The 26,930-nt window shown below is 37.2% G+C and overlaps 1 protein-coding gene across 5 annotated transcripts; it reads left to right on the forward strand.

Moving 5' to 3' along the window:
* The first annotated feature begins 1,085 nt into the window (after nt 1–1,085).
* Nucleotides 1,086–22,777, forward strand: LOC101736623 (uncharacterized). 5 transcript variants are annotated; one of them, XR_009974971.1, is made up of 9 exons: nt 1,086–1,151; nt 2,295–2,501; nt 3,179–3,268; nt 7,369–7,458; nt 7,552–8,798; nt 11,095–11,333; nt 11,434–14,818; nt 17,115–17,353; nt 17,454–22,777. XR_009974971.1 is itself a non-coding variant. In XM_062672456.1 (5 exons), exons 1-5 carry the CDS (start codon nt 1,115–1,117, stop codon nt 8,544–8,546), a joined length of 1,419 nt encoding a protein of 472 aa, XP_062528440.1. In that variant the 5' UTR covers nt 1,086–1,114; the 3' UTR covers nt 8,547–9,355. The 5 variants fall into 5 exon arrangements, 1 of the variants encoding a protein (XP_062528440.1); XR_009974972.1 differs by having other exon boundaries at nt 11,434–12,917; XR_009974973.1 differs by having other exon boundaries at nt 11,434–11,548.
* The last annotated feature ends 4,153 nt before the right edge of the window (nt 22,778–26,930 follow it).

Here is a 26,930-nt window from a genome sequence, read left to right on the forward strand (position 1 = left end):
ATTAGCTACTGTCAGCTGGCTTCGTCTTATTAAAAATACGACTTAAATATAGGTTTCATAGACGGCGCGGCTCACCCCAAGGACGCCCAGCCGACGCGGCGCCGCCTCCTTCTGCGAGATGGTGGACTCGTAGAAGTCGAGCAAAGCAAACCATCACCTCACGCCACCTTTTTTTATTTACAGGTTTTTTTTTTATTTTTAATTATTTGTTCGTCATTTGATCGTTAATGTTCGAATGTAAGAATTGTTTGTTCGTCTTTTATTTATTTACAATTAATTAAACAAATGATCACCTTAATTTGCCCCTCCTTACTTTTATTTTTATCGCTCAGATTAATTCATTTTGATCAATTATCGTTTGTTCGACGACAATTGGTGATTGATTGATCATAAAAAACAAATAAATAAAAATAAAAAAAAACGAAGCTTTGTAATTTAAATCAATCAAGATACTTCTCGATAATAATAATTAAGTTAATATAGACGTAAATAATTTTTTTTTAATAAATTCCTATTTATAGAGTATATTTATATACACTAAGTTTATTCTTCCATATTAAATGAATTTCTACTAAATGTCCCTGCAATATATTTCTTGAACTTAAAAATAATTATCATTTCAACAATGACAAATGACGAACAAATAATTAAAAATAAAAAAAATCTGAATACCAAAAAAAGGTGGCGTGAGGTGATGGTTTGCTTATTAGATATAAAATAATTAATAATTGGGAATTTAATTGTTTTTATGATCGAACAATCACCAATAGTCGTCGAACAAACGATAATTGATCAAAATAAATAAATCTGAGCGATAAAAATAAAGATATCTAGTAAGAGGGGCCCACTTAACGGTGATCATTTGTTTAATTAATTATAAATAAACAAAAGACGAACAAACAATTTTTACATTCGAACATTAATGAACAAAGGACGAACAAATAATTAAAAACAAAAAAAATCCGATAATCAAAAAAAGGGGGCCAAATTTACAGAGCCAACAATTTCATTCAGTAAAGGCCATAGATTATACACTTAATATATTTGAGGGTAAAGGCAAAACAAGTAATAGTGTTAAGTGTATAATCTATGTAATAGTGTTCTGTGAGGCAAAATGCCGAGACGTTGTGCATTTGGCTGTGAGTCCATTAGTAAGTGAAAATTCTAAGGTTTACTAGTTTACTCATTTAATAATTTGATATCGTAGATTAGTAAGTAGTCACGTAGTGGATTTAATACTATACGCTCTATAAAAAACAAACAGTGTAATAGTAATGATGAAGTTTGTGGTTTTCATTACAATAAAATAGTTTTCCTAAAGCTGTTTATCGTATTTAATTTTTCAAACATACGTCCCCGCGGTAGCTCATACTTAAATTCTAATGAAGTCGTGCATTATGTACATAGTATGCTCCCTATTAATAAGAGATCGTTTACCAGGGAATCAAAATATACCTACATGCTATTCCTATTACTGAGTATTTATTGGCACTGAAATAGGAGCAGCCTGATGAAGTCAATTCTGTAGATCAGCTCAGCATTGCTGAATCTTGTTGGAATATGTAATCTCCAAACTTCCAGTACTTCTTTTATACATGCTCATTCAAATTTCTTAGCTAGGCTTGAATTAATCATAATATTATACAGTCAAAACCGTTTACTGCAACATCGTTTAGAACAACATACCGGTAATAATAACCAAGAACAAAGGTCCCGGCTGAATGCTATATGACCGCCTTATTAAAAACATTGCTTTATACGACATTGCTAATAACGACATACCTGATAAAACGACCACATTTAACTAATATTTCGGAGAATTAGATCTGTTAGAACGACCGGCTAAGCCGTATTGTAAACAATTTGAATAGGTATCCACATTTGTCTTCAATGACTATTAAAATCAGGAAAGAAAACAATAGGATTTAGTTTAGTGTAGGGTCTTTTCTAATTCTTAGAAACAAAACACGTGCATGCGGTAGAGTCAAAGCCCGCTTCTTCATATCTCTTCAGTTAGTTTGTTACTTATCTATACACAAGACGCACAAAAACTTTGTGGATTTATTCGTGAAACTTTCAAAATATCGCAACGAAAAAGAAAACAAATTAATATTGAAGAAAAATCGCGTATTATGTAAATACATTTTTCCAATAATTCCCTATCGATTTGTTTGTACTTGCACGATACACATTAAACATCACCGGTTGTTACGACTATCGGTTTTTACGACTGAATATTAGCAGTCCCTTCGATGTCGTTATAACAGATTTTGACTGTATATCATTATTTTCAGATATTACAATGCACAGGCTACCTAATCGTATCAGAAATCCTGATCTGTTTAAAACTTGGGTTAAGCTAGTTGGTGGAAAATTAGAATCAATATCAGACTATGAACATTATCAAAAGAAGAGAATATGTGATATACATTTCATAGACAGTGATAGGAACCAACATAATCGATTGAATGCAAAAGCATTTCCTTCTCTTCATATACCAAGTAAGTTCATTTCACTACATTGTAGGCAGCGGCTTGACTCAGTCCTTGACATTGCTGTCATCATCATAAGCTTCAGGTTTTATACAACATTCTGTACAAGAGACCACATCACAATTAGTCAATGCAGGTAAAAACATACAATTACATGAATAGTTTTTTTTATTGTTAAAATCATAAAATTAGCTATCTGTTATCTCTTAAATAAAAAGATAGCTGATTTGCTTTGACTTTCATCAATGTGACCAAGGGGTAAAGTAAACTTCATCAGACTTTTGATAACATAAAATAATCATCTAAATAAATTCATATAATATTAATTTTATTTATATTACTTTATAATTGCATGCATGCATGATTAGCATAATTCACATATACATTGAGAATTCAAATTGTTGTTATAACTGGCTTTCATAGGATTTCTTATCTAGGACTGGACTTGTGTAGGACTTATGTGATTAATTGTATAACAGTTAAAAAGAAATCTAAATAATTTGATAGTTCTCTATATTACTCGAGACATGAAATAAGACTGTGTTGAAATTATATGTTATTATGCATTAAGTTAGAAACATCCCAAATCTATGAATACAAAGAAACAAACAAATATACAAATATTATTTTCTGTAAATTAATTAAGAAGAAGATCTGAATCATCTTAAAGGTTTCTGAATGTACAGGGCAATTAGTAAGTAAATTAACATTAGAGAACTCTTCAAGCTCCACAAAACACTCTGAGCAAGAAACCACAACACAACTAATCAATGAGGGTAAGGAAAACATACAGATTCATTTTGTTCTTCACAACAAATTAATCAGTATTTCACAATTGAAAAATACAGTCATAAAAACAACTTCCTGTCATATTTACCTTTTGCATTGTTAGGTATGAAACAATACTGAGACCTTAGAATTTATATCTCAAGCTGGGTGGCGCATTTACGTTGTAGATGTCTATGGGCTCCAGTAACCACTTAATACCCAGTGGGCTGTGAGATTATCCACCCATCTAAGCAATAAAAAAAAGTATGTAGCTGAAGAGACTTATATCTTCAACAAATCAGCTATGCATTAGATCTTTAGTACCATAAAGTTATCGTGCTCATACAGGGTGCTCCACAATGGGTATATCAAGCCGTATAGTACCAACATTATAGACCTCGTCAAAAATGTAAAAAATATTCTAAATAATTATGAGTAGTACGCAATGGCTCGACTGTGTCTGACATTTTTTAAGTCCATGAGCGACGGTGACTACTTATCATCAGATGAGCCGATTGCTCGTCTACCTACAATGGCAATTAAAAAGAGTAGTTTCATTCTAAAACGAATTTATTAACTGTTTTAACTCTCCGATGACAGACTAAACTTATCTGTATACTAGGCTGCACTAAAAGTATCGGGAATGGAATATTTCCACTGTTCCTGTCATATTAAAATCTTTTTAATTGAAAACTCCTTGGTTTTAAAAATCGAATACCATTTATTTATTTAAAAAAAGATTCTCGGTCTTGTCACGAGGTTTTGTCAAACTTGTTTAGTCGTTGAGAAAATGGAATTGACTCGAGAAAATTCAATAGCGATGATTTATTATGACTTTCGAAGTGGTTTAACCCAAAAACAGTGTGTTGACCGGATGATTTCTGCATTTGGTGATGAAGCCCCATCCAAAACCACAATTTATCGCTGGTTTGCTGAGCTTCAACGTGGACGTGTCAAGCTCAGTGATGATCCCCGTCAAGGTCGTACAAAAACTGCAGTCACCCAATAAAACGTTGATGCTGTGCGTAAGCTGATTGAGGAAGATCGACATGTGACATACCGCGAAATTCAGGCAACTTTAGACATTGGCATGAGTCAATACAAATAATCTTGCATGAACAATTAGGTGTAAAAAAGTTGTTTTCCCGATGGATACCGCATTCGCTCTGTGAAGAGCAAAAAGCGGCTCGCGTTACTTGGTGCGTCAGAACTTTCGAAAGATTCCGCGCAGGATCCTCAAATGCTGTATACAACATTGTATCAGGTGGTGAATCCTGGATATACGCGTACGAACCCGAAACAAAAAACCAGTCACGAGTTTGGGTGTTCGAAAATGAGTTAAAGCCAACAAAAATTGTTCGTTCACGGAGTGTTGCAAAAAAAATGGTGGCCACGTTTGTCTCCAAAACCGGCCATGTTACGACTATTCCTCTTGAGGGACAAAGAACGGTTAATGCAGAATGGTATGCTAGCATTTGTTTGCCACAGGTCGTTTCTGAACTCCGTAAAGAGAACTGCAACCGCCGCATCATCCTCCATCACGACAATGCGAGTTCTCACACCGCGCACAGAACAAAAGAGTTTTTAGAGCAAGAAAACATAGAATTATTAGACCATCCGCCGTACAGCCCCGACCTAAGCCCTAATGATTTCTATACTTTCCATAAAATAAAGAATGCGTGGACAGAGATTTTCATCACCTGAAGAAGCTGTGGACGCCTACAAAACGGCCATTTTGGAGACCCCAACTTCCGAATGGAATGGTTGCTTCAATGATTGGTTCCATCGTATGGAAAAATGTGTCAAATTTCGCGGAGAATACTTCGAAAAGCAATAAATACATTTTTAAATAGTAATGTTGTGTCACTTCGTTAATTCCCGAAATTTTCAGTGCCGCCCTCGTAATAACTAGTCAGGTCATAAGTATTGTCACACAGTAAAAACTTTTCTTTTAGAAAGCTGGCCACAAAAAAGTTTATTGAATTCGAATTTCGAATTGTTCATGAAAATAAAAATGTATACTTTTAGAATTTTACTCATTTTTAAATATGGAGTGGACGCTTAAAGAAGACCGTGTTGCAGTTATTGCGTTGCATTGTTGCGGTTACGCGCCAATTCAATTTTTTAACATACTAAAAAATTTGAATATAACCAAAAGATTCGTTTATCGTACCATCAAACGATACAATGAAGACTCTAGTGTAGATGACAGGTCAAGAAGTGGTCGCCCTCGGTTTGTTAGGACTCCAGCAGTGATAAAAGCTGTGAAGGCGCCAATTCAAAGAAATCCCAAACGTAAGCAGAAACTGTTGGCCCTTCAGATGGGGTTAAGCAGAACCACGGTGAAAAGGGTGTTAAATGAAGACTTAGGGCTTTGGGCATATCGAAGAAAAACAGGACATCGTTTGAATGCTCGTCTAATGGACCTGAGACTGAAGAGATGCCGCGCTTTGTTGAAGCGGTACGCGGGAAAAAAATATCGGGAAATTCTTTTTTCGGCTGAAAAATTTTTTACCGTAGAAGAGAGCTACAACAAACAAAATGATAAGGTGTACGCGCACAGTAGTGAAGAAGCGAGCAACCGTATTCCGCGTGTCCAACGAGGTCATTTTCCATCCTCGCTCATGGTATGGTTGGGAGTTTCTTATTGGGGCTTAACAGAGGTACATTTTTGTGAGAAAGGTGTAAAAACGAATGCAGTTGTGTATCAAAATACAGTCCTGACGAACCTTGTGGAACCTGTTTCTTATACCATGTTCAATAACAGGCACTGGGTATTCCAACAAGATTCGGCGCCAGCTCATAGAGCGAAGAGCACACAAGACTGGCTGGCGGCGCGTGAAATCGACTTCATCCGGCACGAAGACTGGCCCTCCTCCAGTCCAGATTTGAATCCGTTAGATTACAGGATATGGCAACACTTGGAGGAAAAGGCGTGCTCAAAGCCTCATCCCAATTTGGAGTCACTCAAGACATCCTTGATTAAGGCAGCCGCCGATATTGACATGGACCTCGTTCGTGCTGCGATAGACGACTGGCCGCGCAGATTGAAGGCCTGTATTCAAAATCACGGAGGTCATTTTGAATAAACTTTAGTGTCATAAGAATCTATGTTTTGTTAAGTTCATTTTGGTATATGAATGGTTACATAATGAATAAACTTGTTTCAATTATTTTACATTAAACATGTGACAGAATTTATGACCTGACTAGGTACAAGTATTGTTACCTACACTGTTCATTCAGAGAAACGGGTCTGAACGAAAAAGACAGTAACAATTCTGTATAGTTCATTTCAAACAATGAATATGGCAACCATAACATTTACTATACAAGCATATTACTAAAGATAAAACAATGCAAATTTTAAAGTGATTATGGCGAATGTTACTGAATTTCAGCTTTATTGTAAAGACAAAAGAAGCTGTTTAATATGCCACTACGACGGGTGGTGACATTTACGTTGTTGATGTCTATAGGCTCTGACCACCCATTTAAGCAATAAATAAAAACAAATTTATATCTTTTTTACATTCGGTCAGCCCTATTTTTATCTACGAATCATATTATGGTACCTTGCGTAAAAGGTAATTCAAGGGTCGGCAGAAAAATAGTTTGTTCATTATTTTCAAGTACTCTTTATTCCGAAACTATTTACTTGGGAACATTTTTAACATTTGTCAAATCGATTATCATAATAGAACACTATCTACAGTTGATTACAGACCTACGGCTCACCCTTAGACCCTTTACGAGACCTTGTATAATAAATGTATACTTCATGGCAAAATATATTAATAATATAAATGTGTGTAGGTAAATATATTAATATGTTTTGTGATTTTGTGAATAATGCATAGTAATGAATTATCATATTTCTTGAGCAACTGACCGATTCCCGTACACAACTTAGTCACCCAATATATTTTTACAGATTTAGCTCTGATAGTATAAAGCCAAAGATGGTTTAATTTATTTTAGTCTTTCATTACTTTTGTCTTTTATTTTATAATGTTGATGTTCGTCTTAGTTGTCTTTTGAAAACTTTGCAGGGTTATAAATTTAATCTAAATTATTGTGTTTGAATTAATACTCATTTTAATTTTAGAAATCTCTAATGACAACTCTGCTGTACAATATTTGCTAATGGAACATAATTATGCTGAGACAAGTAAATCAAGGGGAAAGCCTAGAATTGGTATGTTGCTAAAAATAAAATAAAAAATCTGGAACTAAATGTTTTAAGTGTTTCTTTATATAATGTTAAACGTTTTAAAATCTTTATTTACAGATAGCGTCAGATCATCCATCATACAACCTCAACTAGATATAAATTTTGAACAAATTCATAACAATGTTCTCTCTTGCTCCAATAATGACATGAAACAGTCACACAAAAATTTCAAAAACAAATTGACATTGCCTGAACAGAGTATTACACCAAAAGAGGACACCAAGAGGCACAAACTCGAGCTTACTACTGGTACAAGCCATACTTCCTACTCTGCTGATAGGACTGATCTGATGGTGGCCATCACGACCGATAAATCAAACTACATCAGTGAAGAAAATTCAGAACTGGTACAAAAGCTTCTGCACAAGGCGATCCTCGACTTTTGTGATGGAGATAGGCCTGTACATCCCTTTCCATCGTTTCAAATAAAACCGACGTATTCAGAAGGAGTCCTGAAACTTTGGTGCCTAGACAAATTCACATTAGCTTGGCTAACAAAAGCAGTCTCCGATATAACCTTACCCGCTGACGTTAAACCAATAGTTAAAAAATTATCTGATCTTCCAACGTTCATTCGCTGCCGTATCCTCATACCGGGTACATGGGAAGATAAAGACATGGTTTTCCGAGTTCTAATGAACCAAAATCATTGGGCACAGATAAATCGTTGGCGCACGTACAGGTACCTACCACAAAAAGGTGTGGCATTGTGTGTAGTGGGTGTACCTGATGATGTCATCCCGCGTTTATTGGAGGCGGGGCGGAGACTCAGTTTTATGTTGGGCTCCGTTTACGTGAAGTTAAATACGGGTATACGGAAATTTATTCGGACATTGCCGAAATCAAATAACTCCGTAGTAGACAGTCCTATAGACGAGAGCACCACGTCCACAATAACATTAGAGGAAGTGTCAAGCACTAGTAACATGATAGAGCCCAGAGTTACTATAGGATTTATACGACCAACAACTGAGCCTATCGAATTGGATATGGAATTGCCCAGTGTATTGCTCTCTGAATCCAATGATGTGGAAGTGGAGGAGGTTGCATAGCAGCCGAAACTATTCAAATTGAATTCACATCACGCAGAAAAGTTGACTCCACTCTAATGACGGTGGCCTCGATTGCTAACTATCTCCAACCAACCTACAAACATGGTGGAGGAAAAATAAATCGTTAAAATAACCATTGTTTGAGTAAATACGAGTGTTTCAACATAAAAAATAAAATGGCTACGAGAATGTGATCATAACAGACTGTGACACTTGTCACGATTTCGTGGGATATCAAAACGCAATTAAGAGGTAATGTACTAGTAAACTTCTTTGTTCAAACTTCTTTGCTTGTTGGACAACAAAAGTGGCGAATGAAAGGCGATTGCATGCAGCAGAGATGCGAATGTTACGATGGATGTGTGGAGTAACGAGAATGGATAGAATACGGAATGAATATGTTAGAGGAAGTCTGAAAGTGGCACCTGTGACAGAGAAGCTGAGGAGTGCGCGTTTGGGACGGTATGGACATGTGATGAGACGAAATGAAAATGAGGTTGGTAAGAGAGTGTTAATTATGAATGTGGAAGGATATAAAGGAAGAGGTAGATCTAAGAAGAAATGGATAGATTGTGTGAAAAACGATATGGGTAAGAGGGGAGTGAGCGAAGAAATGGTATATGATAGAAGACTATGGAAGGAGAAAACATGTTGCGCCGACCCCAGGTGACTGGGAGAAGGGCAGGATAATGATGATGATAATAATATGTACTAGTAAACTTCTTAACACTTTGCAACATAGAAATGTAAAAACATGTCATGAAGTCATCGTGGCCGAAATAATTATCTCAGTGTCCTTGTACTAAAAATGAAATTTAAATGAAAGGTAAAAAATGGCTAACTAGCCATTGCTAATCGTAGGTGACCCGTGCAATCGTGACGCTCTCTTGAAGGAACAAAAAAATCTGATCAGTGTGCTTAGTGCGAGTTTTTTAACTTTTTCGATAGCATAAAAGATAACTCGAATTTATATGCAGTTGGAACAGCGCCCCTAGCGGCAAACGTACGCAAACGTTCCAACTCCATACACATTTAAATAAGCGTTTACGCTATCGAGAACTTTAATAACTCGCACTAAGCACACAGTACCGCTGTTGGCTCATAGGTAGCTCTCGCTGTCATTGGGTGCGGTTTTAACAATATTTAATAATGTTCACTGCGAAATGGTGAAATAATTACCCACATTTGATTTTTGAGTGCTTTTATACCTAGTCTTGCCATAAATACTGTGACAAAGGAAAAAAAAATCTATTGAAAATAACATTTATTACTTTTACAGTGTGTTAGTTTAATACATAAATATAAAACAATTTAAATTATAAAAAGCTTATTCGAAGTGGTCTCTATTGGCTGCAATACAGTCCTTTAAACGTTGAGGCCAGTTGTCAATAGAAGCACGCACTCTTTCCATGGGAAAATTTTTCACTGCCAGTCGTACGGATTGGACTAGGATTGGATTGGATAGGGACTCCAAATTATCATGGCGTTTAGAGCAAGCCGTACTCTCTAAAACAGACCATAAATCATAATCCAGCGGATTAAGATCGGAACTTGACGACGGCCAGTCTTCAGCTCTGATGAAGTCCAAAACGTTCGTTTCCAACCAAGACTACGTAGACCGAACTTTATGACCTGGCGCCGAGTCTTGCTGGAAGGACCATTCTTGATTATTGAACATGGTGTTGTTAAGGGGCTTCACTACCTTCTCAAGAATGGTATCTTGATACACTTGTGCCGATATTTCACAAAAGTATGGCTCAGTCACTCCTTCATAGCTAATACCACACCAAACCATCACTGAAGTCGGATAGTGCCCACGTTGCACTCTGTCGACTAATTGGGAAGCTTCCTTAGAGCTTTGAGCATAAATACGGTCATTTTGTTTGTTAAAATGTTGCTCAATTGTAAAAAAATTCTCATCCGTAAACAAAAATTTTCTATGACCTCCCTTTGCGTACCGCTTCAGTAGTTGTTTCGATTTTACCACCCTATTCTCTTTTAAATTATCAGTTAAGAAATGACCAGCACGTCTCTTATAGACCGCAAGTCCTAAATCATCTTTTAAAATACGCGACATGGTTCTAGGTGCTATCTTCATCTCCCGAGATAAAATCTTTTGCTTTCGGACAGGATTTTTTCAAATTCTTTCCCTTATATATAATATAATAGCCCGGTACACAAACATTTTACTAATACCAAGCGTATGGAGAGTTTTAAAAATTGCATTTGGCTCCATACCTACTTTGTGTAATGCAATCACAGCGATTCGGTTCTCTTTATCACCCCACTCCATTTTAATATCGCAAAATATTGTACTACGTATTGGCACCAAAATGAGAAAATATCAATGAGCAATCATATAAAAATGACAGATTCCAAATTCAAATGTAATATTTTGTTTATTTTTAATTGTAACAGTATTTATGGCCAGACTAAGTACATACAAAAAATAATAGATAACCATGGAAAATATAACACAAGTAAAATGTAAACACAAGTAAAAAACGTATTTTTCTATACATGACTAACAAAAATTCTTTCATTCTAGGTAGCGGTTAACTTTTGAAATAAGAATCCTTTGGAAAAAATAGACAATGTATGTAACTTAAAAAACGCTAAGATGTTAAGTCACAAATTAAACGATTGAATGTGGAGTCTTAATCAATCAGTTCAATACCTCTGTGAAGACATAATATTGTCTTACGTCACGACACCTGCATACAAAGCGTGAAGATGTAATAAGTTTTTTTTAGAATGTAAAACTTTTCAGGAGATTTAGTCAATAATGTAAGTAATGTTGTTAGATTTGTGAGTATCATCTAGTAATTGTTTATTGTACTAATTATAAATGCCCTATTTATTAATATGTTATTGTAACATCTTTCAGGTTTTAACAGGTAATCTATGTTGGGTTTTAATGTAAAATTATTATGTGAGACAAAAACTAAAACCAAGCCAAAATTTAGTCTTGTTCAGTTATTGGATGGGGTAACAGATGCAGTGTGAGTGACTTATGTTGATGGCTGCTTAGATTAGAGTCTTAAATAATATTAATCGAGAAACAAGGCAGAGAGAAGAAGAGAGAATATAATATGTATATATACATATATTATAATGTTGCTAGTCCCATGGTCACGTTTAAATTGCACACTTATTTACGCCCCAGGCCATAGATTGTATGGTCTTGGCATGCAGTTGAACCCTATTGAATATTTGTGCGCTTCGATTACAGTGCCTACTGCTTCGAACATTCTGTGTAGTTTGTCTATTCTTTATCAATGATGCTACTGCTCTTTTTGTTTTTATTATATTATTATTATATTTATTATATAATTTTTAATGGTTTTATTTGTTAAGAGATGAACTTTGTTGCCACGAGGTATAGTTTCTAAATTCTAAAAAGTGCCTGTTAAATTTTTTACACTTTACTTATTGCGACATGATTGCATAAATTTGGTAAAATACTAATCGCCATATAACATTTTGATCAATAATATTCTAAACAGATAATAATGCAGATGAAATTTGCATGTCCATGAGCCAGCTTTTCTCATATTAATGAGTCAAAACAAGATAATAATATAAATAACTAAATAATAAACAGTAATTTACCTCTAAATTTTAAATTACGTAAGTGAAATCGTGAGATATATATTATCAAAAATGCTCATAGTAGTTTCAAGCTTATAAACAATTACATACTTAATGTTATTAGTAGTTTCTTTAATTACATTAATTTATCTTCTACTTGATCTTCATTTGAATATACAGTCGTGGTCAACTAATTAGGGACAATCTCTAGTTAAGCCAAATTGTGAATATTTTTTTTATTTTCCAACGAGTCTTAGCAATGTTCCATATCTTTTACATGTAATCATTAAGTGTAATTAGTCATTTATGTGCGCGATTATACAAACAATAATAACTTCTTAAACATTAAACCTCTTTACAGTATAGCTGATACAATATCATAGTGCTATTGGTTCAAATAATGCTGGCTGGCCATTTAATTAGGGACACTGAGGTATTGTGTTCTAATTAAAAAATTGGAATTTTAATACTTTTTTGTTTCTTTTCTTATTGTTTAGTGGTCGTTTTGGCGGCAATCCCGATTTTTTATTTTAAGTTTTGAGAATTATTTTGAAGAAAAATAGACAAAAATAAAAGTTGCGATCCGACACTACGAAAAATTATCATGAAGTTTGTCGAGCGTGGTTGGTCATACCGAAGGATAGCACAACATTTAAATTGTTCAAAAACTATGGTATGCAATGCAGTGCAACATTTCAAACGCTATAACACAGCTTTAAACGTGTCCAGAACAAAAAGATAGAGAAAACCGACTCCGCAAGAAGATAGAATGATAACCAGGTTAGCTAAGAAAGATCCGTTTCTAGGCTCTATTTTAATTAAACACGAAGTGTTTGGGGCAAACGAAAGAGCCGGTGTATTTGCGAGAACCGTTCGACGATGTTTGGTAGAAGCAGGGTTGTTCGGAAGAGTGGCTCGCAAAGTACCTTTTTTTTTTTTTTTTTCCTACCTAAGCTGATAGCCCTAGCGGCTATGTCAGCGTAACCCTAACTTTAGTAGGTGAGCTCACGGGGCTCAAACCTGACGATGTTGCTAACACGAACCCTAGCAAGAGCCGTGCTTCGCAGAATCTACCACCGGATCGGAAACGCGACCCACTGAGAAGATCCGGCGAGAAACTCAGTGGGCTGTGTCTGAGAGTTAGTTTACTCGTCGAGCCCTTCGTCGCAAGCGACGGGTTCGACGAGAACGGTGACCGGTGCTTGAAGTACCTAAAAGCACCGTTAGTGGATCGGGAGGATCCGAGATGACGTGTTTTGGGCGACGTCGACTGCTTTCCATTCTGTCCGCAGGATCGGGAATGTAGTTACCGGCGGCCACGATGAGAGGGTTCTCGTGTCGTGCCGCTTTATCGAAGTGGCGCATGGACGCCGACTGCAGATACTTACTGATGGACTCGTAAGTCCAGGTCGTCATGGAGGTCGACATTCCTGACGAACCACGGGGCTCCGACGGCTATCCTGCAAAAACGGGATTGAATGACTTGGAATGATTTCAAGTGTATGCGGGCCGCGTGAGCGAACACTACACTTGCATAGGTCATGACGGGGCGTATGCAAGTTTTGTAGAGTGTCACCTTATTTCTAAGGGACATTTTACTTCGCCTAGATATCATCGGGTAGAGACGTCCTAGAATGAAGGCGGCACGATCGCGTACCGTCTTGATGTGGGGGCGGAATGTCATCCTACTGTCGAGGGTGACGCCTAAATATTTGACCTTCGGGGCCCACGGTATGGGCTGGTCGAACATCGTGATTGGGCGAACGGCGGGGGCGGAGGTGTTGACGCGCCTAGTCGGGAGGGGGATGCTCAGCGTGGTGTTCGGAGGGCGACCCCTTTTGAAGAGCACCGCTGTGCTTTTCGTGGGGTTGATGTCGATGCGCCACTTCCGGAACCACTGTCCCATGGTGGTAGCTGCGGTCTGAAGTCGTCGATGAAGCAACGCCTTCTTCCTACACGAGTAGTAGATGGCGGTGTCATCGGCGAAGAGCGCCAGATGGGTCTCCGGAGACCGGGGTATATCGTTGATATACAAACTAAATAGTAACGGGGAGAGGGCGGAGCCTTGCGGGACTCCGGCTGTGACGTGACGGGGCCGGGAACGCGTTCCCTCGACTCGATATCGGAACGAACGGTTCGACAAGTAGTCTCGTATGATGAGCACGAGTCTGTCTGGCACTCCCATGTTATACAGTTTGTATATCAAACCGTTGTGCCAGACTTTGTCGAACGCCTTCGCTATATCGAAGAAGAGGGCTCCTGTCGGAATGGGTTTCCGCCTGTTCAGCCCTAGTAAGATGTGCTCCGTGAGGCGGTGCACTTGATGGACGCACGAGTGTCTGGCGCGGAATCCAAACTGCTCGTCTATGAGAATTTTATTCGCGGATACGAAGTCCCAGAGGCGTTTACGAAGGAGCCGTTCGTATAGTTTGCCTATCGCCGGGAGGAGACTGATGGGGCGGTAACTCGCGGTTTCGTTCTTCGGTTTGCCCGGCTTGTGTATGCCGATAACGTCCGCTTCTTTCCACGCCGCGGGAAAGATGCAGTTCGTCATAGCAGCATTTAATATGGTGGTAAATACGAGTGTTTCAACATAAAAAATAAAATGGCTACGAGAATGTGATCATAACAGACTGTGACACTTGTCACGATTTCGTGGGATATCAAAACGCAATTAAGAGGTAATGTACTAGTAAACTTCTTTGTTCAAACTTCTTTGCTTGTTGGACAACAAAAGTGGCGAATGAAAGGCGATTGCATGCAGCAGAGATGCGAATGTTACGATGGATGTGTGGAGTAACGAGAATGGATAGAATACGGAATGAATATGTTAGAGGAAGTCTGAAAGTGGCACCTGTGACAGAGAAGCTGAGGAGTGCGCGTTTGGGACGGTATGGACATGTGATGAGACGAAATGAAAATGAGGTTGGTAAGAGAGTGTTAATTATGAATGTGGAAGGATATAAAGGAAGAGGTAGATCTAAGAAGAAATGGATAGATTGTGTGAAAAACGATATGGGTAAGAGGGGAGTGAGCGAAGAAATGGTATATGATAGAAGACTATGGAAGGAGAAAACATGTTGCGCCGACCCCAGGTGACTGGGAGAAGGGCAGGATAATGATGATGATAATAATATGTACTAGTAAACTTCTTAACACTTTGCAACATAGAAATGTAAAAACATGTCATGAAGTCATCGTGGCCGAAATAATTATCTCAGTGTCCTTGTACTAAAAATGAAATTTAAATGAAAGGTAAAAAATGGCTAACTAGCCATTGCTAATCGTAGGTGACCCGTGCAATCGTGACGCTCTCTTGAAGGAACAAAAAAATCTGATCAGTGTGCTTAGTGCGAGTTTTTTAACTTTTTCGATAGCATAAAAGATAACTCGAATTTATATGCAGTTGGAACAGCGCCCCTAGCGGCAAACGTACGCAAACGTTCCAACTCCATACACATTTAAATAAGCGTTTACGCTATCGAGAACTTTAATAACTCGCACTAAGCACACAGTACCGCTGTTGGCTCATAGGTAGCTCTCGCTGTCATTGGGTGCGGTTTTAACAATATTTAATAATGTTCACTGCGAAATGGTGAAATAATTACCCACATTTGATTTTTGAGTGCTTTTATACCTAGTCTTGCCATAAATACTGTGACAAAGGAAAAAAAAATCTATTGAAAATAACATTTATTACTTTTACAGTGTGTTAGTTTAATACATAAATATAAAACAATTTAAATTATAAAAAGCTTATTCGAAGTGGTCTCTATTGGCTGCAATACAGTCCTTTAAACGTTGAGGCCAGTTGTCAATAGAAGCACGCACTCTTTCCATGGGAAAATTTTTCACTGCCAGTCGTACGGATTGGACTAGGATTGGATTGGATAGGGACTCCAAATTATCATGGCGTTTAGAGCAAGCCGTACTCTCTAAAACAGACCATAAATCATAATCCAGCGGATTAAGATCGGAACTTGACGACGGCCAGTCTTCAGCTCTGATGAAGTCCAAAACGTTCGTTTCCAACCAAGACTACGTAGACCGAACTTTATGACCTGGCGCCGAGTCTTGCTGGAAGGACCATTCTTGATTATTGAACATGGTGTTGTTAAGGGGCTTCACTACCTTCTCAAGAATGGTATCTTGATACACTTGTGCCGATATTTCACAAAAGTATGGCTCAGTCACTCCTTCATAGCTAATACCACACCAAACCATCACTGAAGTCGGATAGTGCCCACGTTGCACTCTGTCGACTAATTGGGAAGCTTCCTTAGAGCTTTGAGCATAAATACGGTCATTTTGTTTGTTAAAATGTTGCTCAATTGTAAAAAAATTCTCATCCGTAAACAAAAATTTTCTATGACCTCCCTTTGCGTACCGCTTCAGTAGTTGTTTCGATTTTACCACCCTATTCTCTTTTAAATTATCAGTTAAGAAATGACCAGCACGTCTCTTATAGACCGCAAGTCCTAAATCATCTTTTAAAATACGCGACATGGTTCTAGGTGCTATCTTCATCTCCCGAGATAAAATCTTTTGCTTTCGGACAGGATTTTTTCAAATTCTTTCCCTTATATATAATATAATAGCCCGGTACACAAACATTTTACTAATACCAAGCGTATGGAGAGTTTTAAAAATTGCATTTGGCTCCATACCTACTTTGTGTAATGCAATCACAGCGATTCGGTTCTCTTTATCACCCCACTCCATTTTAATATCGCAAAATATTGTACTACGTATTGGCACCAAAATGAGAAAATATCAATGAGCAATCATATAAAAATGACAGATTCCAAATTCAAATGTAATATTTTGTTTATTTTTAATTGTAACAGTATTTATGGCCAGACTAAGTACATACAAAAAATAATAGATAACCATGGAAAATATAACACAAGTAAAATGTAAACACAAGTAAAAAACGTATTTTTCTATACATGACTAACAAAAATTCTTTCATTCTAGGTAGCGGTTAACTTTTGAAATAAGAATCCTTTGGAAAAAATAGACAATGTATGTAACTTAAAAAACGCTAAGATGTTAAGTCACAAATTAAACGATTGAATGTGGAGTCTTAATCAATCAGTTCAATACCTCTGTGAAGACATAATATTGTCTTACGTCACGACACCTGCATACAAAGCGTGAAGATGTAATAAGTTTTTTTTAGAATGTAAAACTTTTCAGGAGATTTAGTCAATAATGTAAGTAATGTTGTTAGATTTGTGAGTATCATCTAGTAATTGTTTATTGTACTAATTATAAATGCCCTATTTATTAATATGTTATTGTAACATCTTTCAGGTTTTAACAGGTAATCTATGTTGGGTTTTAATGTAAAATTATTATGTGAGACAAAAACTAAAACCAAGCCAAAATTTAGTCTTGTTCAGTTATTGGATGGGGTAACAGATGCAGTGTGAGTGACTTATGTTGATGGCTGCTTAGATTAGAGTCTTAAATAATATTAATCGAGAAACAAGGCAGAGAGAAGAAGAGAGAATATAATATGTATATATACATATATTATAATGTTGCTAGTCCCATGGTCACGTTTAAATTGCACACTTATTTACGCCCCAGGCCATAGATTGTATGGTCTTGGCATGCAGTTGAACCCTATTGAATATTTGTGCGCTTCGATTACAGTGCCTACTGCTTCGAACATTCTGTGTAGTTTGTCTATTCTTTATCAATGATGCTACTGCTCTTTTTGTTTTTATTATATTATTATTATATTTATTATATAATTTTTAATGGTTTTATTTGTTAAGAGATGAACTTTGTTGCCACGAGGTATAGTTTCTAAATTCTAAAAAGTGCCTGTTAAATTTTTTACACTTTACTTATTGCGACATGATTGCATAAATTTGGTAAAATACTAATCGCCATATAACATTTTGATCAATAATATTCTAAACAGATAATAATGCAGATGAAATTTGCATGTCCATGAGCCAGCTTTTCTCATATTAATGAGTCAAAACAAGATAATAATATAAATAACTAAATAATAAACAGTAATTTACCTCTAAATTTTAAATTACGTAAGTGAAATCGTGAGATATATATTATCAAAAATGCTCATAGTAGTTTCAAGCTTATAAACAATTACATACTTAATGTTATTAGTAGTTTCTTTAATTACATTAATTTATCTTCTACTTGATCTTCATTTGAATATACAGTCGTGGTCAACTAATTAGGGACAATCTCTAGTTAAGCCAAATTGTGAATATTTTTTTTATTTTCCAACGAGTCTTAGCAATGTTCCATATCTTTTACATGTAATTAGTCATTTATGTGCGCGATTATACAAACAATAATAACTTCTTAAACATTAAACCTCTTTACAGTATAGCTGATACAATATCATAGTGCTATTGGTTCAAATAATGCTGGCTGGCCATTTAATTAGGGACACTGAGGTATTGTGTTCTAATTAAAAAATTGGAATTTTAATACTTTTTTGTTTCTTTTCTTATTGTTTAGTGGTCGTTTTGGCGGCAATCCCGATTTTTTATTTTAAGTTTTGAGAATTATTTTGAAGAAAAATAGACAAAAATAAAAGTTGCGATCCGACACTACGAAAAATTATCATGAAGTTTGTCGAGCGTGGTTGGTCATACCGAAGGATAGCACAACATTTAAATTGTTCAAAAACTATGGTATGCAATGCAGTGCAACATTTCAAACGCTATAACACAGCTTTAAACGTGTCCAGAACAAAAAGATAGAGAAAACCGACTCCGCAAGAAGATAGAATGATAACCAGGTTAGCTAAGAAAGATCCGTTTCTAGGCTCTATTTTAATTAAACACGAAGTGTTTGGGGCAAACGAAAGAGCCGGTGTATTTGCGAGAACCGTTCGACGATGTTTGGTAGAAGCAGGGTTGTTCGGAAGAGTGGCTCGCAAAGTACCTTTTTTTTTTTTTTTTTCCTACCTAAGCTGATAGCCCTAGCGGCTATGTCAGCGTAACCCTAACTTTAGTAGGTGGGCTCACGGGGCTCAAACCTGACGATGTTGCTAACACGAACCCTAGCAAGAGCCGTGCTTCGCAGAATCTACCACCGGATCGGAAACGCGACCCACTGAGAAGATCCGGCGAGAAACTCAGTGGGCTGTGTCTGAGAGTTAGTTTACTCGTCGAGCCCTTCGTCGCAAGCGACGGGTTCGACGAGAACGGTGACCGGTGCTTGAAGTACCTAAAAGCACCGTTAGTGGATCGGGAGGATCCGAGATGACGTGTTTTGGGCGACGTCGACTGCTTTCCATTCTGTCCGCAGGATCGGGAATGTAGTTACCGGCGGCCACGATGAGAGGGTTCTCGTGTCGTGCCGCTTTATCGAAGTGGCGCATGGACGCCGACTGCAGATACTTACTGATGGACTCGTAAGTCCAGGTCGTCATGGAGGTCGACATTCCTGACGAACCACGGGGCTCCGACGGCTATCCTGCAAAAACGGGATTGAATGACTTGGAATGATTTCAAGTGTATGCGGGCCGCGTGAGCGAACACTACACTTGCATAGGTCATGACGGGGCGTATGCAAGTTTTGTAGAGTGTCACCTTATTTCTAAGGGACATTTTACTTCGCCTAGATATCATCGGGTAGAGACGTCCTAGAATGAAGGCGGCACGATCGCGTACCGTCTTGATGTGGGGGCGGAATGTCATCCTACTGTCGAGGGTGACGCCTAAATATTTGACCTTCGGGGCCCACGGTATGGGCTGGTCGAACATCGTGATTGGGCGAACGGCGGGGGCGGAGGTGTTGACGCGCCTAGTCGGGAGGGGGATGCTCAGCGTGGTGTTCGGAGGGCGACCCCTTTTGAAGAGCACCGCTGTGCTTTTCGTGGGGTTGATGTCGATGCGCCACTTCCGGAACCACTGTCCCATGGTGGTAGCTGCGGTCTGAAGTCGTCGATGAAGCAACGCCTTCTTCCTACACGAGTAGTAGATGGCGGTGTCATCGGCGAAGAGCGCCAGATGGGTCTCCGGAGACCGGGGTATATCGTTGATATACAAACTAAATAGTAACGGGGAGAGGGCGGAGCCTTGCGGGACTCCGGCTGTGACGTGACGGGGCCGGGAACGCGTTCCCTCGACTCGATATCGGAACGAACGGTTCGACAAGTAGTCTCGTATGATGAGCACGAGTCTGTCTGGCACTCCCATGTTATACAGTTTGTATATCAAACCGTTGTGCCAGACTTTGTCGAACGCCTTCGCTATATCGAAGAAGAGGGCTCCTGTCGGAATGGGTTTCCGCCTGTTCAGCCCTAGTAAGATGTGCTCCGTGAGGCGGTGCACTTGATGGACGCACGAGTGTCTGGCGCGGAATCCAAACTGCTCGTCTATGAGAATTTTATTCGCGGATACGAAGTCCCAGAGGCGTTTACGAAGGAGCCGTTCGTATAGTTTGCCTATCGCCGGGAGGAGACTGATGGGGCGGTAACTCGCGGTTTCGTTCTTCGGTTTGCCCGGCTTGTGTATGCCGATAACGTCCGCTTCTTTCCACGCCGCGGGAAAGATGCAGTTCGTCATAGCAGCATTTAATATGGTGGCCAACATCGTTATCAGTTGGGCTGGTAACAATTTAAGCGCGCGGTTGCGGATGCCGTCGGAGCCGGGAGCTTTCCGTGGTTGTAGGCTATCGATCGCCTCCTTAACCTCGGAAGTGGTAATGGGGGGCGCAAAGTACCGTTGTTGAAGAAAGAACATAGAAATGCTCGATTGACATTTGCACGTAAATATGGACATTGGACCTACGCCCAATGGCAACATGTACTTTTCTCTGACGAGACCAAGGTTAATTTGATTTCTTCAGATGGAAGGCAATATGTACGACGTCCTGTAAAAGCGGAAATGAATCCAAGATTCACAAAAAAACAGGTGAAACATGGCGGTGGAAACATTAAAGTATGGGGTTCATTTTCTGGACGTGGAGTGGGACCTGTGAGGAAAGTTCAGGGTAACTTAGACCAACATCAATACAAGGCAATATTGGAAGAAACTATGCTTCCCTATGCTGAGGAGCATCTCCCTATTATATGAACGTTTCAGCAGGATAACGACCCGAAACATACCGCCCATTCAGTCAAGTCGTTTCTTACCAATCAGTTTGTATCGGTGCTAGATTGGCCAGTAAATAGCCCGGACCTCAACCCAATTGAGCACCTTTGGCACGAAATCAAGAAAAAAGTTGCCACTTATCGTAATACAAATTTGGATGAACTTCATGAAGCTTTTTGTGAGGCATGGGCAAACATTCCTGTCGAAACATGTCAGAAACTGATAATGTCTATGCCACATCGGTGTCAAGCGGTAATTACTAACAAAGGTTTTGCTACTGGGTACTGATTTTACACGTAATAAAATGGAGCTGTTAAAGATATTATAACACTGAAGATTATAAGTTTTGTGTAACTGTAATTTTCATTATACTTTACTGTCCTTAATTAAATGTCCACTACAGAATTGTACCTTAATATTTAATACATGTTTCATCTTTGATATTAAATACTTTTTCTATTTATAAAATATATTATTTACAGCCATTTATAGCATAATAATCGGACCACATTATGCAAATAATAGGTGCTGAGAAATCAATAGGGTTTTATATTTAAATGTACATAACTGGTTATAGCCCTTCACTATCTTGAATGTCCCTAATTAGTTGACCACGACTGTATATGATAAATAAATCCACTGTACACATGCATTGCACTGATTACTGATTGTATGGTAAATTGTGAAATGTCCTCCAGTCTATTCATAATTGTTAATATGTACCTACCTATATACCTACCTACTTTTATACAAATGTAATATTGATTGATGAAAACAAGACCTGGCTGTATAGACTAAAGTTCTTTGCCTTTCCATTAGGGATAAATTAATATCATCATCATGATTGATTAATACTTTAAAGGTCTATGGCACTAGGCACACAGGTGGCCCACCTGAAGTTAAGTGGTTACTGGAAGTCTTACACATAACAACCCAAATATTGCGACCCACCCGTGATTTTAGTATTAAATGTGAATTCTGTAGTATAGCGCAGACCTACTTTCTAACTGTAGCATTTGAGTCGACTATTATCAAAGCCGGCAATGTGACTTTTGGACAATTATTGGTAAATCAGAAAAACGAATTATTGACTTTGTATTCCATTGGCAGTCACAAAACTCTTCTGAACGACATCTTAGATAAATAACAGGTTAAGTTAATACTTTATTTAATGCCTGTTTTGAACCGTATTCTTTGAAGGAGACGATTATATTCAAATCAATCTGTATCGCCATATCAATAACATTTTTTTGTCCAAATGCACAGATTGCCACCTTTGATAATAGACGACTCATATATAACTCTGCGGCAGAAATGTATAGGGGAGTAGTAAATATCCTTGCGGGGTTAAAACGCTGAGCCAACAGTAAATCTGTTATTCAAAATCTGTATACAAGGAGTAGTCTAATTTTTAATGCAATAGATAGCTTTAGTTGTTTATTATAGAAAAATCAGTAAGCGCTTTGTTTTGTTTGCGTTTTGAAATTAGACGAATTAAACATAAAATAAAGTGTCAAAAAACAGTATCTAAATATAAGCCTATAAATTTGTTTCATTTCGTTTCATTTAATGTTTCTATAAACTTGATCGTTTATAAACGGTGGTTGATTAACCTCTGTGTTTAGCATCTGTGAAAGAGCAGAAATGTGAGAAATTGAAACAGTTGCGAAGCGTAGTTTCTCAGAGTTTTCCACGTCTCCTAGTCTTTGTAATTATCCACTATTTTATTGAGACTTTATTTATCCTATCCCATCTTATTTCATTTCATTTTGCTGGAGTTTGAATATGTAAGTAATGGTAGGCAGCACTTGTCACATGTGAAGTAACACTTTTCGACTCACGTCCTTACGGATCCATCAGATCCAATAACCTTTGCATTAGACACATTCAAATCTAACACTAGGTTAGGGACCCCGGTAACCGTAGTCGTCGAACTCGACAAAGAGGTCGATGTGCAACCTAACCCATGCATCAGTCCGCTGAGTTTATTGCCGGATCTTCTCAGCGGGTCGCGATTCCGATTCGGTAGTAGATTCATTCGCGAAGCTATTGCTCTTGAGTTGTTAGGTCTCCTTCGGAGACGCTCGGACAGTTGTTAGCAAATCCTACAACTCCTGGCTGAGCCTTTGCTCGTCCATCTGTCCTGGTGAAACTGGAAAGGCCTTTGGGCCAACAGTAATCTTTCAATCATAAAAAAAAAAGTTTTCGAATATTGGAATCATATTGGAATGCTTAATGAAATGCTTAAAACAGATGATTGTCTTCTCTAGTAATGACTAGAACTTTTCATCTAGACACGGACAGTACAACATCTTAGGGATTTATAAAAATAAAATATTGTAATGGTGTAATAGTATAAAAGTAATAGTATAATAAAAGTATAAGTAATATATATTAACTATGAAGCAGTGTTTTTAAATAGCTCTCACCTACAGAGCCCATTCCCCTCAAATACAACCGTCTAACATATTTCATCCCAATTGATTACCTACAGTCTCAAATAAATCGACATCATTTCATTTTTCACTCCATATTGTTTTTCGTAAAACAGAATAAAAGATTAGGCTGTATGGTGTGATATCTTCGCTTCCTATTCGAAAATGGAACTACTGTACACTGACCAATGAAGTAGGAAACCTATGGAAATGAAACGTCAAACAAAATTTCGTGCCACTGTGACGTCATCTGGCCACAAAACATGGCGGCTTTAGTGCTGTACAAAAGATTTCAATGTTATTAGGTTTTATCGATAAACGTTCTTGGCTCATTTTATTTTAAATATTGTTGAGTATTATTTATTTGTAGAATTTATACTTTAATGGGAAGTAAGTAGGTATATTGTTATGTGCAAATATGATATGATTTAGATGGGTGAAATCTAAGACAAGTTCGTCCTTCGAATTTGCCAAGTAAACGATATGATGATTTTTAAAAGTTGCTACACTGATTTTATAAATTTGTCGTTTGTCGCAAAACATAAAGATATGGCGTAGTTCAAAGCCATCAGCCCATTTCTAGCATGCTAAATGTTATCGTATTTTGAGTACGTGTTTTTCTTAGACTATTACAATCCATTTTAATTGTTTTGCTGACTCTAAAGTCCGTAACATACTACCGCAGCGCACCCCAAGGAAGGTGCGCCGCACCATTTGAATCACTTTCGCTTGAGAGTGATTCAAATTTTAAACTTATCAAGGGACCGCGTGAAAAAAAAACACCTACAGAACATTTATTCATTAATTACAAACGTCATTCCTTGTGACTTCCTCTCTAAAATCACTTAATTATTAAATATTTAACAAATTTACAATAGTGTTTTACTCACTGCGGAATAAAACTATTTTATTTAAATAGTTCCGAAGAGATTTTGTCGGTAGCCTTTTTCCCGAAATATCTAAACAGAATGTCTAAATGTTTTGATGACATATTTTAAAGTGGTATTTATGATTAGTGTCATGATCAATAGATTCCGACCGAAAAATTGATTTTTCGGATGAGGGCTCCATAATGAATTTAAATACATATAGATAATAGTTTTAGGACATCGACTTTCTTGAGATCCTATAAAATACGTTTTAATTATTATTTTTGTATGTTTTAAGCATGATAAATTATGAAATTTTATATAATCAATCATATTAAATCGATATCAAAGTCAATAAATAATGTACAACCCAAAACAGACGGCCGAACTGACGTGACAATGACATTTGGCGCGCTAAACATGGCGGATTTTCGGCCTCATTAGACGGAGACGGAGATATTTACGTATATTCATGTTTCATTTTATGTACGCACTGAAATACTGTTATATTGTTTTCCTGCGAGTTAAAGTGCTGAGTAAGAACGAGATAGATATATGTTTATGTATGTGCCTTCAAAATGGGTGCTATTTATATAAGCAATTGTATAGTAATCGGCAAACTTCTTGAGCAAATGACCTTGACTGCGCAGAACCGAATTTTAGATCACTTTGGTGGTGAGGGTGAGGCGCGACGGCACACAGTGGGTCGATACTGTGATTTTAGTGACTTAGGGACCAACTTTGTTTTTTTATAAATTTTTTTATGTAGATAGATAGAGCTCGTTAATCTCAATAATAATTGTTTTGGGCAAAAATTACAAAAACTTTATAGTTTGGTCAGAAAAATGTGTTTTGTGATTTTTTTGTATGGAGCGGGTCACATTAAATTAAATTCCTGCTAAGTACCGCGAGGTCCCGCTTTGAAACTTTATTTTCCTTATACCTTGTCTAGTCTACTATCATTTGATGCTAATAACATGTGCATAAAGTTGCAACTCTGCCAAATAAATGGATCGAAAAAAATTAATAAATACATAGAATAAAAACCTTTATATTTTTTTTCGTAAGTGCTTTTAAGTTAAATTTGATATGGATTAGTAAGTAAAAGCACGTAATGATACCCATAATTACATAATACCTAACAACAATACATTTAGTAGGTCTCTAATTAAGCAATCTCTCTAATTATTAAGATAGTTAACATTATTTAATGAGGATAATTAGTTAAGTAGCCATTACTGGGTAGTAGAAAATATAGTAAACATTTGTTTGTCTCTGGAAGTATAAAGTGACCATGTTTATTATATACTAACTAGTGTTCGTTTATTCGTACTACTACTAACATCTCGTGATTGTCGTTGTGATCTTGTTGTTTCCGTTATAATTGATAATTTTGTTAACAATTTAGGATTATTTATGATTTTAAGAGAGCAACTACAGTCGCTGTCTGATAATAAAAAACTCTTTCAATTCCTACAAAATCAAATAAACGTGACCGAAGAGAAAAATGTTGAGCTCCAAAAATTCAGTACGCAATTTTGTTCAAATATAAGTGCAATATGGAAACGAAGTAGTCGCATGTTAGCACAGTTTATAAGAAAAAAATGTGATTGGTTAGAATGTGCAATAAACTGGCCCGAAGGAATGATACCTGAAGCTATCAACACTGCACATGAAAGGCTCGAGATTTCTAATACTGAAGATGTTGAAAATGTACCACCCTCAAATGTACTACAGAAGCCTCGACATCTATTTTTGCACCTCGAAAACCTTTTGAAGAATTGGGATCCAGGCAAAAACGAAGACGCATTGAACAAATTTACCAATCGCTTTCGTTATCCCCGGATGAAATGAAAGCTACTACAATTACTAGTTTGAGAAACACTAGAAATGAAGATGTAGGAGAAATAATGAACCACTTGTCAAATCACCCCGAAGATCTAGAAAAAGTTAATGAGTATTTAATTACAAGTAAAGTGAAAAGTAGTACATATTCTCCCGATAAGGCAATATTAGTTTCACTTAAATTAAGTGGCTGTATATAAACCTAAGAGAAGCAGCAAGTGAAAATGGGTCTGATTTATACCCTTCTTAATATAAAATTAAGCAAGAAAAGACCAAATGTTATCCAGGGAAAGACGAGGTAATTATTACTGAAGAAGGAGCTGCTATTAAAATGCAAGCATTACTAAACTTGGCGCTATATAGGCTTTTAGATGTGATTACTTCGGATTTGGACTCTGCAAGAGAGCTACTGCTTATAAGCAAATAGGCTTTGATAGAGCCCCAGGTCAAAGTAATTATAAACAAAAAACTGAAACAGAGTTTGATGATTCATCTATTTTCATGGTCAGTCTAGTTCCTATAAGGCTTCAGAAATTTGATGGAACAATTGTTTGG

This window comes from Bombyx mori, chromosome 15 (assembly GCF_030269925.1).
Source record: "Bombyx mori chromosome 15, ASM3026992v2".
Classification (NCBI taxonomy): Eukaryota; Metazoa; Arthropoda; class Insecta; order Lepidoptera; family Bombycidae; genus Bombyx; species Bombyx mori.